This window comes from Oculina patagonica, chromosome 3 (genome assembly GCF_052425735.1).
Source record: "Oculina patagonica isolate OP01 chromosome 3, crgOcupat, whole genome shotgun sequence".
Classification (NCBI taxonomy): domain Eukaryota; kingdom Metazoa; phylum Cnidaria; class Anthozoa; order Scleractinia; family Oculinidae; genus Oculina; species Oculina patagonica.
In genome coordinates, this window is record NC_135760.1 from 20,669,400 (window position 1) to 20,687,324 (window position 17,925).

At 38.5% G+C, this 17,925-nt stretch overlaps 1 protein-coding gene across 1 annotated transcript; it reads right to left on the reverse strand.

Annotated features, from left to right (window-relative positions):
- Positions 1-113: 113 nt before the first annotated feature.
- LOC144647542 (uncharacterized) lies at positions 114-16,215 on the reverse strand (the record flags this gene model as incomplete). The annotated part of the gene is made up of 12 exons (XM_078507337.1): positions 114-1,338; positions 1,812-5,651; positions 8,824-8,949; positions 9,199-9,266; positions 9,721-9,798; positions 10,644-10,805; positions 11,814-11,925; positions 12,256-12,348; positions 13,904-13,971; positions 14,884-14,961; positions 15,380-15,541; positions 16,116-16,215. Coding segments are annotated over 11 exons (3,990 nt in total), but the record flags the coding sequence as incomplete, so codon positions are not given.
- Positions 16,216-17,925: the final 1,710 nt, after the last annotated feature.

The following is a 17,925-nucleotide window of genomic DNA, read 5'->3' on the forward strand; positions in this document are numbered from 1 at the left end:
TTTTGCCAGATTTACTTTGCTTCGCCCCAACCAACTGCCCCTGCGTCACAGAGAATCAAGGAACATTTGGCTTCAAATTTAAACAATTGTAATGAACAGACAAGAAAAACAAATACCGTTATAAGCATTTATTATTTGAAACAAGTCTTTCTTGCAAGCTTAAAGCTACTCTCCAACTCAAGCTCAAAATCGGTCGCCATCTATTGCTAATGTGCGTAGATGGTTAGCCTGGTACAAAGACTTAACTAGCTCATGAGAACTGGAAAAAAATCAATCTTTGCTTATCTAGAAATAAAATAAGAAAATTGGAAATCTGTAACGAGGGATTCATCGCAATAAAATTATTTACAAGTAAAAAGTACAAGCTTTTGACAACCTGTCTTTGTCGGATACAAATGTGAAAAAAGTGAAAGATAACTTTACGACGGTTCGGGAAAATCTTTAATGCACTGAACTTCTATGCTTGTGTTAATCTTTTCCGAATTCTCATTATTTTCTAATTATTTACGTGATCTACACAAATGATATAGGTATAATATAAAAAAAATGGACGACAGCGCCACAAAAGGTACAATTCTGTTGCTTCAGAACGTTCTGTAAATCTTAACTTAATTACGAAGTCTCTTCAATTCATATCCATATTACACGTAATTTTGAGTTAGGCTGCTGCAAAACAGTTTCTGCATTTTTTTAACAAACTGGGTCTTGTGTGTTAACTTAATAATTTATATGTCGATCGTTAAACCTTATAGAAACAACAAAATGACAAAATTGAAGAAGTGGGTTTTTTTTCACATTTCCTAACTTGCTGAAATTGAATATATTAACCCAATATATCAAGGCAACTTAAAGGGGCATTGTCGCGATATTTTAAATCATTTAAAGCCAAATTCAAGGAAACCTCAAAATAATAGTTGTGTAATGTAGAAAAACAACAAAGGAGTAATCAAAACGCGAAAATAACCAAGGATGGTTTTGACTGACGAAGTTTATATAAGACGGATTACGACTGACAAACTTGAAAAAACCTGTCAGTTTTTTCAGGATGAGTTGACGGGACTGAGCTCCTTTAAGCTCACGCGTGTGTTGTCCTGCATAACGCAAAAATACATCGAGAAATAAACATTACACTAGCATGAGAAAGTACAATCTGCTATAATGATCTCCTTAAGTCTGTGTACACGGCTTCAAAGTAAAACAACAATGCTGCTAACAGCTGTTTGAACAACAAAGATAAAATTGGGTTTGAGAACACTCAGTTTAGTCCACTTTCAAGGAAACCTTGCTTCTAACTGGGACGCTAACACTTGTTAACATCTTCATACATTCCTTTGGAAACTGTAACAGAAACCAGAAACAAAGTAATACTAACCATTTTTTAAAAGAATTGTAGAATTTACCGATTTATTTTCAAGCCTTTTTTGAGGGAAGGAATTTAGTACAAATTGGGAACTTAAAAAAGTCAGAGGAACAGGGGGTACTTTAAATCTTAAAATTGGTCATAACTTTGAAATTGTTGGATCATATTACTAAAAACGAGCAATTAACTAAAGTTATTTGCTTGTTTGTCTCGAAATTCACACAGCCTTACAAGTAATAGGTGAGATGGGGTTGAGGACGGGAAATTATGCAAGGTAGCAGACGCAATTTTAGTGGGTTTCTATTTGGCATAAAAGTCTTAGCTTTAATCTCCTCATCTAAGCAAAGAACATGCAACTAGTATGACTGACTTTGAAAATAACTAAGTAGCACTGTTTTTTTGGAAAATATACGGTTTCTCTTGATGGTGAACAGAACTTTTTTTTACTTACTCATTGAGAAAAGTCTAGAGTGACGTCGTCTCCAATAAGTACAAAAGGCGCCCAGTATTTCAGATCACTGTACTTGTCTGATTCTCTGAGATCTTTCATGGCCTGGTTCAGGGACTCGCTTGCGCTTCTTCCATCCACAAGGTGATGGTAGAAACTTTTCATAAACTCCATCGTAGCTTCGTCATCAATTGCCCACAGTGATACCAGAACAGAACGAGAACCAGCGCCCATAAAGGCACGTGCAATACCGACCACACCTTCAGCTTTGATTTCTCCACGACCACTGTGACAGCAACTAAGGACAACCAGTCTTGCTCGCACTTTAACACTCAGAACATCTGACATCTTCAAAATGTAATCTTCTTCCTTCGTAGGGATTCGAGGTGCTTGCTTTGCGTCCGGAGTTAGAGCAATTTCACCAGTTTCCATGCATCCATGTGCTGCAATGTGAACTAAAGCAACTGAACTCATTATTTTTAACACCTCGCGTTTGGTTGCTTTCTTTCCGATGAGAGGCGTCACATTGACAATCTTTCCGATCATTTCTACTTCCTTTCTTGCGAACGGAAGAGGATCCAGGAATTTTTCACCCTTGCTGTTGGTAACTTCTTCTACCCATGGATCTCCCACAAGTAATGCACCACTCCTTCTGTGGTAGTCGTCTGAGCAGTCTGCAATCAGGCTTAAACTTGTCAACGAAGGAGTCAACCGGATTCTAAATGAGTCACACAGGTATTTGGAATCCGCATCCATCAATGCAGCATACGGAACTAGCCATAGTGGTCCATCTGGGACAATGATTAGCTCATCACCTTGAACCAGGTCGGCAATCGGCTGAAACAAGATATTATACAGGGTGCTCAAAGAACTTTCTGGTTGGACAAAAGGTTGACAATTTTATTCATCAGACTTCTCATCCGCTTTGTAACGATTTGCTCTAAAAGGATCCATAGAGCGATTCTCGCACATAATCTCAGAACGAACCCCAATTTGTTTATAGGTAGTATGTATTAAGGACTGGAGAAAAGCGGTGGCATCATCCAAAAGAGAACGGACCTCGCCAATGTTTTTCTGTAGGAAAAGAACAGGTTCGTCTTTTGAGAGAACCCAGAGATTCATCGTAACACTTTCAAATGCCTGAAATACTGTACTTGAAGGAATGGAGCGATTCAGTTGAAGATATTGTTCTTCTTCTTCGTCCTGTGAGGCGGAATGACGTTCTCTAAAGCCAAATTGGGATAACATTAGATCAGAAAGAGCTTGGGCTCGTCCTTTCTCAGCAGCAAACAAAGCTTCAACCATCTTTCCTTGCTTTAGCAGTACTCTCCATAGACCAGTATATGTATTGTCAACATCATTTCTATAGCCAATTTTCCACTCATCTCTACTTTGAAGAAGGCTTCTCACCTGGTTGAATAATCTTACGCTGAGTTCGTAATGTTCTAAGGCTTTCGGTAAGAAACCTTGTGATTCGAAGCTGCTACCTAGATTGTGATAGGCTTTGGCTTCACTGTTCTTGTCACCAATTTCGTTGGCGACTTTAAGATGCAATCCGTTGTAGTCTATGGCTTTTCTGAAATCACCGAGATTACGAAAAGCATTTCCAAGATTGCCATAAGCATTTCCTTCGCCGGCCTTGTCTCCTACTTCTTTGGCGATTTTAAGATGCAATTCGTAGTAGTCTATGGCTTTTCTGAAATCACCGAGACTTAGAAAAGCATTTCCAAGATTGCCATAACCACTTCCTTCGCCGGCCCTGTCTCCTACTTCTTTGGCGATTTTAAGATGCAATTCGTAGTAGTCTATGGCTTTTCTGAAATCACCGAGACTTAGAAAAGCATTTCCAAGATTGCCATAACCACTTCCTTCGCCGGCCCTGTCTCCTACTTCTTTGGCGATTTTAAGATGCAATTCGTAGTAGTCTATGGCTTTTCTGAAATCACCGAGATTACGAAAAGCATTTCCAAGATTGCCATAAGTACTTCCTTCGCCGGCCTTGTCTCCTACTTCTTTGGCGATTTTAAATTGCAATTCGTAGTAGTCTATGGCTTTTCTGAAATCACCGAGACTTAGAAAAGCATTTCCAAGATTGCCATAAGTACGTCCTTCGCCGGCCCTGTCTCCTACTTCTTTGGCGATTTTAAGATCCAATTCGAAGTAGCCTATGGCTTTTCTGAAATCACCGAGATTACGAAAAGCATTTCCAAGATTGCCATAAGCACTTCCTTTGCCGGCCTTGTCTCCTACTTCTTTGGCGATTTTAAGATGAAATTCGTAGTAGTCTATGGCTTTTCTGAAATCACCGAGACTTAGAAAAGCATTTCCAAGATTGCCATAAGCACGTCCTTCGCCGGCCTTGTCTCCTACTTCTTTGGCGATTTTAAGATCCATTTCGTAGTAGTCTATGGCTTTTCTGAAATCACCGAGATTACAAAGAGCATTTCCAAGATTGCCATAAGCACGTCCTTCGCTGGCCCTGTCTCCTACTTCTTTGGCGATTTTAAGATCCGATTCGTAGTAGTCTATGGCTTTTCTGAAATCACCGAGATTACGAAAAGCATTTCCAAGATTGCCATAAGCACTTCCTTCGCCGGCCTTGCCTCCTACTTCTTTGGCGATTTTAAGATGCAATTCGTAGTAGTCTATGGCTTTTCTGAAATCACCGAGACTTCTAAAAGCAATTCCAAGATTGCCATAACCACTTCCTTCGCCGGCCTTGTCTCCTACTTCTTTGGCGATTTTAATACACAATTCGTAGTAGTCTATAACTTTTCTGAAATCACCGAGATTACAAAAAGCATTTCCAAGATTGCCATAAGCACGTCCTTCGCCGGCCCTGTCTCCTACTTCTTTGGCGATTTTAAGATGCAATTCGTAGTAGTCTATGGCTTTTCTGAAATCACCGAGACTTAGAAAAGCATTTCCAAGATTGCCATAAGCATTTCCTTCGCCGGCCTTGTCTCCTACTTCTTTGGCGATTTTAAGATGCAATTCGTAGTAGTCTATGGCTTTTCTGAAATCACCGAGACTTAGAAAAGCATTTCCAAGATTGCCATAACCACTTCCTTCGCCGGCCCTGTCTCCTACTTCTTTGGCGATTTTAAGATGCAATTCGTAGTAGTCTATGGCTTTTCTGAAATCACCGAGACTTAGAAAAGCATTTCCAAGATTGCCATAAGCACGTCCTTCGCCGGCCCTGTCTCCTACTTCTTTGGCGATTTTAATACGCAATTCGGAGTAGTCTATGGCTTTTCTGAAATCACCGAGACTTAGAAAAGCAATTCCAAGATTGCCATAACCACTTCCTTCGCCGGCCTTGTCTCCTACTTCTTTGGCGATTTTAATACGCAATTCGTAGTAGTCTATGGCTTTTCTGAAATCTCCGAGATTACAAAAAGCATTTCCAAGATTGCCATAAGCACTTCCTTCGCCGGCCTTGTCTCCTTCTTCTTTGGCGATTTTAATACGCAATTCGTAGTAGTCTATGGCTTTTCTGAAATCACCGAGATTACGAAAAGCATTTCCAAGATTGCCATAAGCACTTCTTTCGCCGGCCTTGTTTCCTACTTCTTTGGCGATTTTAAGATGCAATTCGTAGTAGTCTATGGCTTTTCTGAAATCATCGAGATTGCGGAAAGCATTTCCAAGACTGCCATAAGCACTTCCTTCGATAGCCTTATCTCCTGCTTCTTTGGCGATTTTAAGACACAATCCGTAGTAGTCTTTGGCTTTTCTGAAATCACTGAGACTTAGAAGAGAATCTCCAAGATTGCCATACAAAAGTGCTTCTTCCGCCTTGTCACCCAATCTTTTGGCATTGGGACATTTCAAATCACAGACCTGAAATAAGGAAATAATGACAAGCTTTCAATATTGAAGTTCTGCTCCTGCTTTTCCTGATAACTCATTTCTTGTCGCAATGCATTAACCTGGTAGATAAACAAATGTTGTAAATCACATTTATTTTATTTGCTGTAAGACAGCTTTGAAAACAATTCGTCTGTTTCGTTGAATACAACAGGTAAGGTGGTTGTTCTTTAAAGGAAGTTCAAATGAAGTGTGAATGGCAATATTTGTATACATGGGTCTTTTGTCAGTGTTAACGTACATCGCAGGATATAAATTTCTGTGAATCTCTGGCGATCGGAGGTAACCGTTCCAAGACAATTTTTTGTATGTTTCATTGAAATCAAAACGTGGCCCATGCGCCTGATCATGCAGTGGACTTTGAACTTTGATTGTGAGAGATTGAATTTACCAGCTAACAACAAAACGTCTTCATCTCGGGTTTGTTACCTTTTCGCATTAACTAAACTTGTGTATTTTGATGATCTTACGAGCTACGGCAGCCGGAGTTTTTGCCCTGCTTGGTTGAATCATGACGGATAGGTAAAAGGCCTGGCCCGATCGAGGAGAGCCCCTGGCCCTCCAGTTTGAGGATCGTCGACCCATCCTATTTATATATGTTTAAAACGGAAAAGGTAGATATTCTTAGAGGCTGCTTCATAGAGAGTAGCTTAATAACCTAGCTGCTATTCTCCAGACGACAACTAATCACGTGGGAGGTCAGTCGTATGGTGATTACGGACCACAGCCAACAGGAAGACGTTTACGGATGCGGTCATTGGCTAAGCCCGAACGGATGGTTAAATTTCTGACATTTGTAAGGACTAATCATGCTCTTAACACAAGGAACAATCAGTCATCTATTACTAGCTGTCGCAGATAAAGTCGGAATTTGGCCTCCAAAGCGTTTGTTTTTAATGTTTTGATGTTCAACAATTTACCGTTAAAAGTTTGAAAGGAATCTAGAATTTTAGTGAAGTAGCATTTAAAATAGGTAGCGAACACTATTTAAGGACCTACGTTCCACTTAGGAACGAAGAGGATTAAGTAAGTAAGCATTTAAACGGGCTTTGTATGTTTTTTAAATGTAAAAGTTTTACCACTTTACTTTTGCACTTTTGTTTTAATTTGTACAGGGTACCTTAATGTTGCTATTGTTAGCGGCTTCTATTTTTTTTCCTGAGCAAGACGTAGCCGCTATTTAATAGCGGTATTCCGAAAATTGGAACAATGTACCGATATCGTGTAAACCAGTTTTAAATGAACATATAGCCAAGATGGAAATAAATGTTCAGTAAAAATTTCTTAAAAGTGACGAAAACTGTCATCGCCAGAAAGAACAAAGTTATTTTGAAATGTCAAAAATTTCGTCCTTGTCAGGGAAACTAGTCTTGCCCTCCACGACGGAGGCGACCTCGGCGAGTACTTTATGTGACTTTCTCACAACTTGCTACAATCTTTAAAATTAGTAGCCGCTAACAATAGTAACCTTCAGGGTACTTAGGTTTTCATGATTATACTGGTTCCTGTTTTAGTGTCATTACACTAGCAGGATTCCTTTTTCGGATAACAGTGCCTCTTTCAATGACCAGTTTCTAAATTGGCTAATCGGTAATCCAGGTTTACGCACCGACTAACGATGCTGATGAGGAAGGCAAAAACGGTTTCAGATCAATTGCAGAAAAAGATGCATGGAGTGCGAAAACATGATATGAGTGAGTGAGTGGAAAGTGAGAATGTAATTGTTAGGAACCAAGCACTAGGGAGAGAGAGAGAAATAAAAGAAAAATAATATGACATTCCGCATAACAAACAACCTCGCAATAATCGTCACAGACATTTAACTCTGAAGCAACTGAAGTTATGCAGCTAGGCAAAAAGAAAGCCGTATCGAAGTAATACGGTGTGAGCAAGCTGGAAGTACCAGAGATGAAGCAACACAAAACAATGGTCGACAGTCGATGAAAACCGATAATAATTAATTTCAAATATTTTTTTTATCTAGAATATTGTAAATAGTACTGTATATAGTTTTAAACTTTTTAGTTTTTAATATTTTGGTTTTAAATAGAGGGCCACAAGTTTATTAGTGTTGTTCACTATTTAGTGCAACCCTCTTAAATAGAGTGATTTCACTATAACCGTGAAATATTTACCGTAATGATTTGATTTAGCGCCCTCCTTCAAATAAGTGCCCCCTTCCGAGTAAGCGGCCCCCCTCGAATGTGTTTTTGTCAAATAAGAGCCCCTATTCCAATAAGCGCCCCTATTCTAATAAGCGCCTCTATTCTAATAAGCGCCCCTATTGTGGATAACTGCCCCTACTGAATTCATATGAACATTCACCGTACCGTACATGTATATATTTACTGCTAAAATGAACGATCCTTTTAAAAGTAACTGAACTTTCAATAACTTTTTACTGTGACAGTTCTGTAATTGTTAGGTATTTTAATATTTATATTTTGAACATTTGGTTGTTTCTCAAAAAATTAAATAAGCGCCCTGTCCCGAATAAGCGCCCTCGTTGAGGTGCTAAAAGTAAATAAGCGCCGCGGGCGCTAAATCGAATCACTACGGTATTACACTTTTAGATACTATTAGACACTATTTCCACTGTTTTGTTTTGTTTACTTTTTACTATTACGCACTTATGTACTTCTGCTAGTAGATATTGTTTCACGGGTTAAATAAAATCACTCTAAAGAGTTTACTTACTTACTAACTAAAAGTCAATCGTGACAAAAGTCACAAAACTTTCCTTCATCACCGGTCATCAATTTCCAATACTGAACAATTAATTTGTTTCACCTGCTATCGATTGATTTTATTAATGTGGTAAAGGTAATGGTAAAGGGAGATGAAGACGACGTCTTTGCAACAGAGGCTGCAAAGCAAAGAAGTTACCCTTGTCATGGTTGAAAGGACTCAAGTGAATGACAGATCCCAGCTGTTGCCCAGTTCCCAGTTGAAATGCTTATGAAACCAAGCAAGGAACATGACATGGTTTTCGTGGGAGCGATTGTCTGTACTCATTATCGTGGACAAAATGGTGGAATGTAGACGACTTGGAAAGCATAAAGCCTTGTTTTTAACTTACCCTTATAGTTAGAAACGTATGGAAAACTAAAAGCGCCAAAAAACACGACCTTTCCACCACCCTTACCTTGTCTTTCACAGTGTGAATTTCTAAATTCTTTTCTGTGCTGTCGCCGTCTGGTTTCTGCTTCTTGTTTTGTTCTTTAACAGACCTGATCCTGAACTCCAATAACGTCTTGTTACTCTTGTCAATCTTTTTCCAGTTGAGAAATGTAACCTGATATAATTTTCGAAAGTTTACAAAAAGATCTATAGATCTTCCACAACAAAGATCAAACCTCACTGGTATTCTTAGCAAAGAAAATTCTTTTTTTTTTGCGAAACAGTCTACAGGCCTAGTCTCCTTCGCAACCGTTGCATGACAAGGATAAACATACGGCTGCGAAGGAGGCTAAGAACAACTCATGCACCCAAGACAAAAATAAATTTGCGTAAAGGATACTGCTAAGCCCTTGTCACACCATGTGATGGCTTCTCCAAAACGATTCAGCTTCATACAGGCACTCGCTCCTATAATAACAAATACAATAAGTGTTCCCTTTCTTAGTAAAAACTTATATACACATGTTTATGTTGCATGATGTTCATTTTTCGTTGTTGTTGTATTTTTACTGTACGGTTTAACAGGTTAAATACACCAGCAATTCACTTTTGTTATCAAATACCCTGAGCAGGCAGCTATCTATGCACAGGCGATGATCAAAAGGTTCACAAATACTTGTCCACAAGCATATCATTACTGGATTAAAAAAGTGGAAAAAAGCCGATTGTATTTAAAATCAATGATGGTTTTTTTAGAATTTGTAACACAAATTCGTACTCATCCCTTGCTTCTTAGCTTTTTTCGACAGTAAACAATTTCTGAACAAACAAAATATAAGATAGCAACTCTATTTTGTCTCCAAAACAAATCTGCACATGCGCGTTGTTTACGTGATCATAGGGATGAAGGAAAACAGCTTACCTCTCTCAATTGCCTTAAGGAAAGTTGGTTGTAAGTCAGTGGCAGCTTTTGCATCACTTAGTGAATTTTCGTAATTCCCTGATATAACACAATAAGAAAGAATGTGAATAATAAAACTGACAGAGCTGTAACGATCGATTCTGTGTGCTGTATGAATGGAATTTAAAAAACCCAGTGCCATCTCCCTTGACTCCACTGGTTCGAAATACAGCAAAAAAGACAGCTCCTTTCGTTTGTTTTTTACTTTTAACCGTTCTCCTCTTAATGTGTTGATAATATGTTTAGCGCTGGAAACATTAACGAATTACTTATCATACTGCTGCATATCTCAAACCAAAAAATCGCTGTTATCACAACTTGCACCGAACATCTCATGTATAACATGTCTTGAGTGATCTTAGGCCCCGTCCACACTGACCCGGGTAAATTTGAAAACGCATCTTTTTTTCTCCGGTTAGGCCAACCGTCCACACTGAAACGGCGTTTTCGGTCACCGAAAACGGAGCTTTTCAAAAACGCTCACCAATGAGCGTTTGGACTTGGAGCGTGAAATAGTGTATTTTTATATTTTATTGTAAATAATTTTAGAGGGCCACTGGTTTGTTAGTATTTTTTATGTTATTTTAGTGCTACCCTCGTTAAATAAAGACTTTACTTTTACTTTTACTTACTAATGAAGCGTATCGTTTTTAAATTTACCCGGGTTAATGTGGACGGAAAACATTTTACGCGGCGTTTTCAAATTTCTCCGTTTTCAAAATTACCTGGGTCAGTGTGGACGGGGCCTTAGCATCTAATTGGTTGAAAGAAATTTAACCCATAAAAAACATGGACATTGTAGATTATTGTTGAAATCAAGAAACATATCACTGAGGTGCAAGGATCGATCATCAAATCACAGAAAACTCTCTTACAGCTCTTACCCAAATGTAAATGTGCTATGGCCCTGTTGCTGTACAGTTTGGCATTCAGGTCGTTATCTTTGCAGTTCACTTTAATTCCTTCCGTGTAGAAGTGAATGGCAGTGCTTAAATTCTTCTTGCTGTACTCATGATTTCCTTTATTCTTGTAGATCTCTGCTTTTTCTAATGAAAAACAAAATGTTAAATGAATGTAAAAAATATAATTTGTTGATTTATATAAAATGGTCCCCTTTTCATAGCGTGTTGTATATTTCTATTTTAAGAGCGGAAAGGACAATAATAGACAATAATTTTATTGTCCAATTCCATTTATGACCCATTTATGTTAGTAAATTTGAATTAACACGTGAAACGAGCACAAATAATCAGAACCATATTTATACACTAGGTTACTGTTTTTATTTATTCTGGCCAGGCGAAAGCAAAATGGTTAAGAGACAGGATTTGGGGAAAGATATGATAGATGATAAATCTAGCTCTTATTCAAACATTTTAGTGTGTAGTGTCAGTGTCGCAGCATATTTCTGCGTCATCGATAGTTTGCTACGTCCTGCGGGCTCGCCAAAATACTGCAAGGCTCGTCCTGTTAATGTACAGAAACTACACGCTCAATTGTGTAATTCATTTTATTAATCCTTTAAACGCCCAGTGGCACATAGGGCATCAACAAGTCGCCTCCATTCCTGTCGGTCCTTTGCAAGCCGTGAAGCTTGCCCCCAGGTAAGGTTAAGAGCCTGAAGTTCTGCTTCTGCAGTTCTTCTCCAGGTGGATTTTGGACGGCCTCTTTTTATTTTACCCTCTGGTGTCCATCTGAAGAAATGCCGGTAGATTCTCTGCGGAGCACATGACCAACCCAACTCCATCGTTTCCGTGTGAGAACAACACTCATGTCCTCCTGTTCTGTCAATTTAAAGAGCTCATTGTTGGAGATCTTTTGTGGCCGAAAGATGTGCAAGATTTTTTCGGAGACAAGATGTGTGAAAGCTTTGCAGCTTTTTTAAGTAATGCACAGTCATTCTCCAACATTCAGAACCGTAGAGTAGTACAGAGAGTACACAAGCTTGGTAGATCTTAATCTTCGTTCTTTTGCTGTAGTTTCTGCTCCTCCAATTGTGTAATACGACATGCACATGTTATCGCAATTATTTTGCCTGTACTTTTTTAATTTACCTCTTAAGCTGTCGTCGTCGTAGTCCGATGCCTTATCAACAGATGCTGTGACTTCGCTTTCATTCCCAGCATTCTTTTGGGCTGTTTCAGTCACGTCTTTTGTGTGTTCATCCTGTATTAAGATAAAAAAGTTCCTTGATTTGTATGTCGTCGGTTTTTGGTAGCAAAATCTCTGTACCCCGGTTTAGGATTTCTAAATTAAAATTCTCAAAACACGAACAATTTGTCAAACCCAGCTGCTCAGAGATCTGGTGATTATACAGGCAATAATAAATCTAGTCAAGTCATTGTTGGCTAAGGTCAAGTGTATTTTTAAGCAAGAGAGCATCTTTCAGTTAAACGAAAAAAAGGCCTTATGCATTGCGCTATTACTTCGAGATTTCACGTCCAAATGAAGTTCACTAAGTTGTCTCCCGGCTTAATATCCAGAACTTTGACTTACCGTACATTTAAAAAATTGACTTTCTGGAACTTTCTTGAGCTCATTGACAGACCTGGCTTTTAATCCTAACAAGGTTTTGTTATTTTTGTCAATCTTCTTTTAGTTAAGACACATAACATTTATAAAATGGACAAGATAAATAAAACGTTTTCATTGGCTCTTGCATGTGAAAATGATGTGACCATCGAGCAACCTCGCCCACAAGGCATCTCCCGATCCCATCAATTTTGAAAGCCGATAAAAAAAAACTTTGAAAGCGGAGATGCCCTTGAGGCGAGGTTGACCAGCTTAGTGGGTACTGGGGAAATCATTAAAAACGTCATCGGAAATACAAGATACCTAATGCAATAAAACAGAAAGATGCTCACGTCAGGGTGGGTCACGGGGGTAAGTGGTATACTTATATACCAGGAAAACATGTGCCCAGTTTACCCAAATTTTTCCCTCAAAATCATGCAAAATACCAAAATTTTGAAAAACACAATATACGTTATACCCATTTAAGGCCCAATTTCAGTGTGAAAATACTGTCCCTTACACTGTATACCTAAAAACCCTGGCCGACCCTGTCAGTTATGTTGTAAACTTGAGCATTTGTATTTCTCAAACCTTACGCTTACAAGGTTATTGTACCTATTTGAGATATTTGAACCCTGCCATAGCTCTACAGGTTTTGTTTTTTAGCCATTTTCGAAAACAGTATAAAACTGGTCAGGTTTTTGCTTTTCATTGTGACCCCAAGGTAGGCATTAGATAGCTTGTTTAGGTTGTTGTCCCTGGAAAGCCCCCATAAAAAGGGTCAATAAATATTGATATCTTATGAGGTATTCTAGTGTGTAGTATCGATATCGCTGTATATTTTTACGAGTCGTGCAGTATTTTGATCAGCCCCAAGGGTGAGTCAAAATATAGATGACGAGTAAAATCGTACAGCGAAACGACACACTAAAATGTCTGATGAGAGATTTATTATCCAACGTTTTTTTTCCCCAAAATGCTGACTTTCCACCATTTTATAATCATTCGCACGGTCAATAAGAACACGGAACATGTTAAACCATTGTTAAAGGGCCGGTACAAATATTGTAAAACCGGTCTTGTGGAGTACAAATAAACAATTATCCTGCGAAATCGCGCGGAATATCGCCTGATACTTAGCCGACGAGGCCGTAGGCCGTGTTGGCTAAAATCAGACGATATTCCGCAAGATTGAGCAGGATAATTGTTTTATTATTCAAAAACTTGTTAACGAAACACATTTTCCACATAGAAAAACTGTAATTATGCAGCGATTTACAAGATTTCGGACGAATCTTCGCAACCTATGTATATCGCAGGATATCTGTTATGTACGGATGACAGATAACGTTAACATTTTGACCATATATGGGCAGCGCGCGCATCTGTTGAATAATAACGTGAGATATTTGAACTCGTTTCGCGCTTTTTTTGTACTCCACGAACGAAGCGGAGATGGATGATTAAGGACTAGACTGGACTGTGACACTGTAATGAACTGTAAAAAAGAAATTTTATAGTTCAGGGCAAATGCCCGCATGCTATGCATCGTTAGATTCACAAATATTTCTGTCTTTTGCAGAACTATGTCAGGCTTTTGTTGGAGGGATGGCGTATTGCCAAAGGATACGGCTAACCCCTTATCACACCACGTGATGGCTTCTTCAAACTGATTCAACTCAACACAGGCACTAGCTCCTGAGGAAAACAATGTAAAAGATTAGCTGATAACTCATTATTTGCCTACATTAGAGTTAAAGGACATCTTGACACAGTAGAAAATCAAGGATCCTGGCGAAAAGTAAAGTTTCGAACTTTAAATTGGATCTTTCCAGGGTCGCTCGTTTCCCGATGGAAACGAAGACCCACGGTACGAAGGTGAGAGATAAATTTTAAAACTTGTCACTGGTCGTGTGGGCAGACGCGGTGACCTACTAGTTGTTCGAGTCCTGGCCAAGGCAAATGCGTTGTGTTCTTGGTTAAGACAATAAACTCTCACAGTGCCTCTCTCTACCCAGGTGTATGTATAAATGGGTACGGGTGAATTTAATGCTGGGGTGTACCCTTGTGACGAACTAGCATCCCAACTAATGCAGTGGGCATTTGAAATACGCCTGGACCCTTCATACAACTGAAACCGTAACAAGCCTCGCAGTAAAGGACATTTGCATGTCCCGATGCAGACCTTTTTAGCGGCACTAATAGATCACTTTATCATTGCACAAAAGAAGTGTTACTTGTAGATCAAGCACGTTCCAGCGATCATGTTTGCTCACGCAAATTAAAAGAAATAGATGATCTTTCAAAGACAAACTGGCACAGCAGTGCAAATTTGTTTTCTTTCTTATGGTCCAATAACATTTCCCATTCTTCGAAAAATGGCACTTAGCTTAAACCTATAGCCGAGTATGAAACAAATTTTCTTCTCCCATTTCCGTAGGAACTCTATTAATGAAGAAATCACGTCTTGGTTGGAGAATGTTTCGTATCCCGATTTCAGAAACTGCGCGCGGAGTATGCTACAAAGGATGGCCTCTATGTCGCCCTTCAAAATTATGCCGTGACGTCATTCTGTTTCATTCTGTTGTATGTAGCATAGCATTCGCTTACCTCTAACAATCGCTTTCAGGAAAATAGGTTGTAAATCAGTGGCCGCTTTTGCATCACTCAGTGAGTCAAGATGATTTCCTGTCGAAGAAATGAACTAAATTTAAATTTATAATTATCATTATTTTAATAATTATTTTGCACTGCCGAATTTGCATGTTGATTATGTATGATGCAGGACGAAAAATAGACTATACCAGAAATCCATTAACAGAGAAGCAAAAGATAGCGAATCACATGTCATACGAGAACTGCTAGTACCGACTTTGGTGTTAAAGGGAGAAACAACGAATTGATTTTTTGCCTTTTTAATGGCGAAGAATTCCAAAAGACAGTTTTGTAAAGCATTGAGCAGGATTTTAACGGAGTAAGCCTTTCGACCTCCAAAAGTCAGAACGTAACAGGGCTAGATTACGAGCCCATATCAATAGTATTTATATTTAATAACTTGCAAGGATAAGATAAATGTTTTAATGTCTTACATATGTAAATGTCTTACCCAATTTAAAATTTGCAATCGCTCTGTTGCAATACAGTTGAGCCTTCAGTTCGTCATCTTTGCAGTTCACTTTAATTCCTTCTGTGTAAAAGTGAATGGCGTTGATAAAATCTCTTTTTCTGTATTCCTCATTACCTTGATTCTTATAAACCTCAGCTATCGCTGAAACGAACAAGAATTGAAATACCGTTAACTTGTTTTAGTAAATAAAATAGTTCTACACCAAAGAGTTAAAAACATGGTAAATTAGTACATATTCTCGCCATGTTTTTGGACGGATAATAAACCATTTTCTCTCCACTTTTCTTCAAATACAAAGTGTCTGCCAAGTTAAAAATATCTTTTAGGCCCTACAGTGTGCGGAAGTTTTATATATTTAACTTTTGTATTCTTTAATTTATTAGGTTGCGATTTTTCTAGCCAATCACGAAGGCCACAGACAATCCAGTAAGCTAATCAAAATTGAAACAAAAAATGTACCTGGATCGAAGCACGGGGAAACGTGCGTTAAAGAGTCACGATTAGTTTCGTTTTTTTAACCAATCACATCACTAGGCTTATTAAAGCTAAACCAAAGCAGACGCAATTCAAATTACTTTCGACACTCAAGTGAAATTCGTTCTAAGAAGACTATAAAGACTAAGAAGACTGTGAATAGATCATGATGATAAAGCACGCCTTGAAGTAGAAATAATATTTTCAACTAAGAAATTTGTTTCCAGCTGTGTTATTTCACCTCTTAAATTGTCGTTATCAAAATCCAGTGTTCCTTCAGCAGATGGTGTGACGTCATTCTCACTCGCAACTTTGAATGGACTCCTCGCCGTGGTGAGATATCAGATCATTTAAAATGGCAACCTCAAGTTTGAGTCAAAACTAAGTAAAGTTCGCATTATTTAAACACAACAGATAATTAATTACAGATCGTCACTACTAAAAGATTATTACAACGGCGAACGAACTAAAGATTTATGACAAGTAAAATGAAAAGGGTCTGATATTCCAATTCACCTCCAAGAATGGAGTGTATCGGTCTCTTGTTGATCTTTGTAAGACATTGAAAAAAATGTCACCTATTTAAAGTCACAATTCAACTGCGGAAGGAAACTGGTTTAAAATGCACGATTGTTGAATTAGAGGTAGAATATTCATTAGGGGAACCCCTAATTCTAAGAAAACTGAAACATTTCTCTGAATATAAATTCAAGTTACTTTTAGTTTCGAGAACATAAACATTTGGGAGCGTTTCAAATACGGTGTCCTTGCAGGCAGTGTATTTGCACAAATTCAAAGACTTTACATAAAATTGCTGTGTTATGCTCGAGCTAATTTCTATACATAACCAAGCTTGCAATTAGTAACTGCGTGCCTCGTAACCAAATCTTTGCCGAATCATGCTTTCCCAATGATATCATAAGCCAAAAGCGACGGATTTCACTTGTACACTATTGATACCGTGCTGTTGCTTTAATTTGGCCTCAAAATCAACTTTAATTAAAGAACGTTTTGAAGTTTACTCCAATGAAACCTATTAAATATTTGAAAACAAATTGAATTCCTACGTTTATGAACATTAGTAAGCCCTATATTTTTGGAGTCGCATGCAGTATTAGCGCATAATCAATGCATAAAATACTGTAGCCAAGGATTAAACTGAGCAATGCACTTTACATGAGCAAAAAGGAGCTAAAAGCGGGGCCAAAATATTGAACTTCAAGAGTACACGAATCGGAGAGACAAAGCCGGCCAAAGCCGAATGAGTTAAAATTTACGAACACTTGTAACAAAGGAAATCGCTACTAAACCGATTCTCTGGGCACCTTAATCTCATTGAGACACTTGCTGATCCTTTGAAGGAATTGAGGAATAAATTACTTGCAAAACTTTTGAAGGAACAGATCCATAAGCTGGTAGATCAGACTTATCGCGTGAAAGCTTTCACTTTGAAACGTTTGAAATGAACTTGGAATATTGATAAGGGGAATCCCCTGTTTCTGAGAAAGTTGATTGTTCTCGTGATCAATTGTAATGCATATGACACGGAATCAGGCAATGATTTAGGCTATTGAAAGTGTCTGTTTGAAGTGATAGAGCAAAAGTGTCGTCTGCTTAAATAACATGTCAGTTGAATATGGGGTAATTGTATTGCCAACTTCAAGTTTTCTCTTCGTTGTCTTGTTGAGTCATAATCTTATTCGCATGAACTGGCATGTGTCACGCTCTCGAAACTGAAAGAGCCTTCAGATGCTTACATTGCAGTGCTTACATTTCTCGAAACTGAAAGTGCTTCGCGTAAGAATGTCCCGTATATAACACGCGTGTAAATAAAACAGAAACTTTCATCCTTAAAACTGATCATTCTCTTCCCAATGCAGGCACGGTACACTTGCCTTACCAGGTCCACATAAGATCCTCTTAAATCAATATGCGGGCGAGCATGATCAACCTGCAAATGACATAGGGTTGTCACGCGATGTGCGAAAATTGTGCATGTGACCTCCGTTCCCGGACTGAAATTTAACGCCATACAAGCATTTTGGACAGAC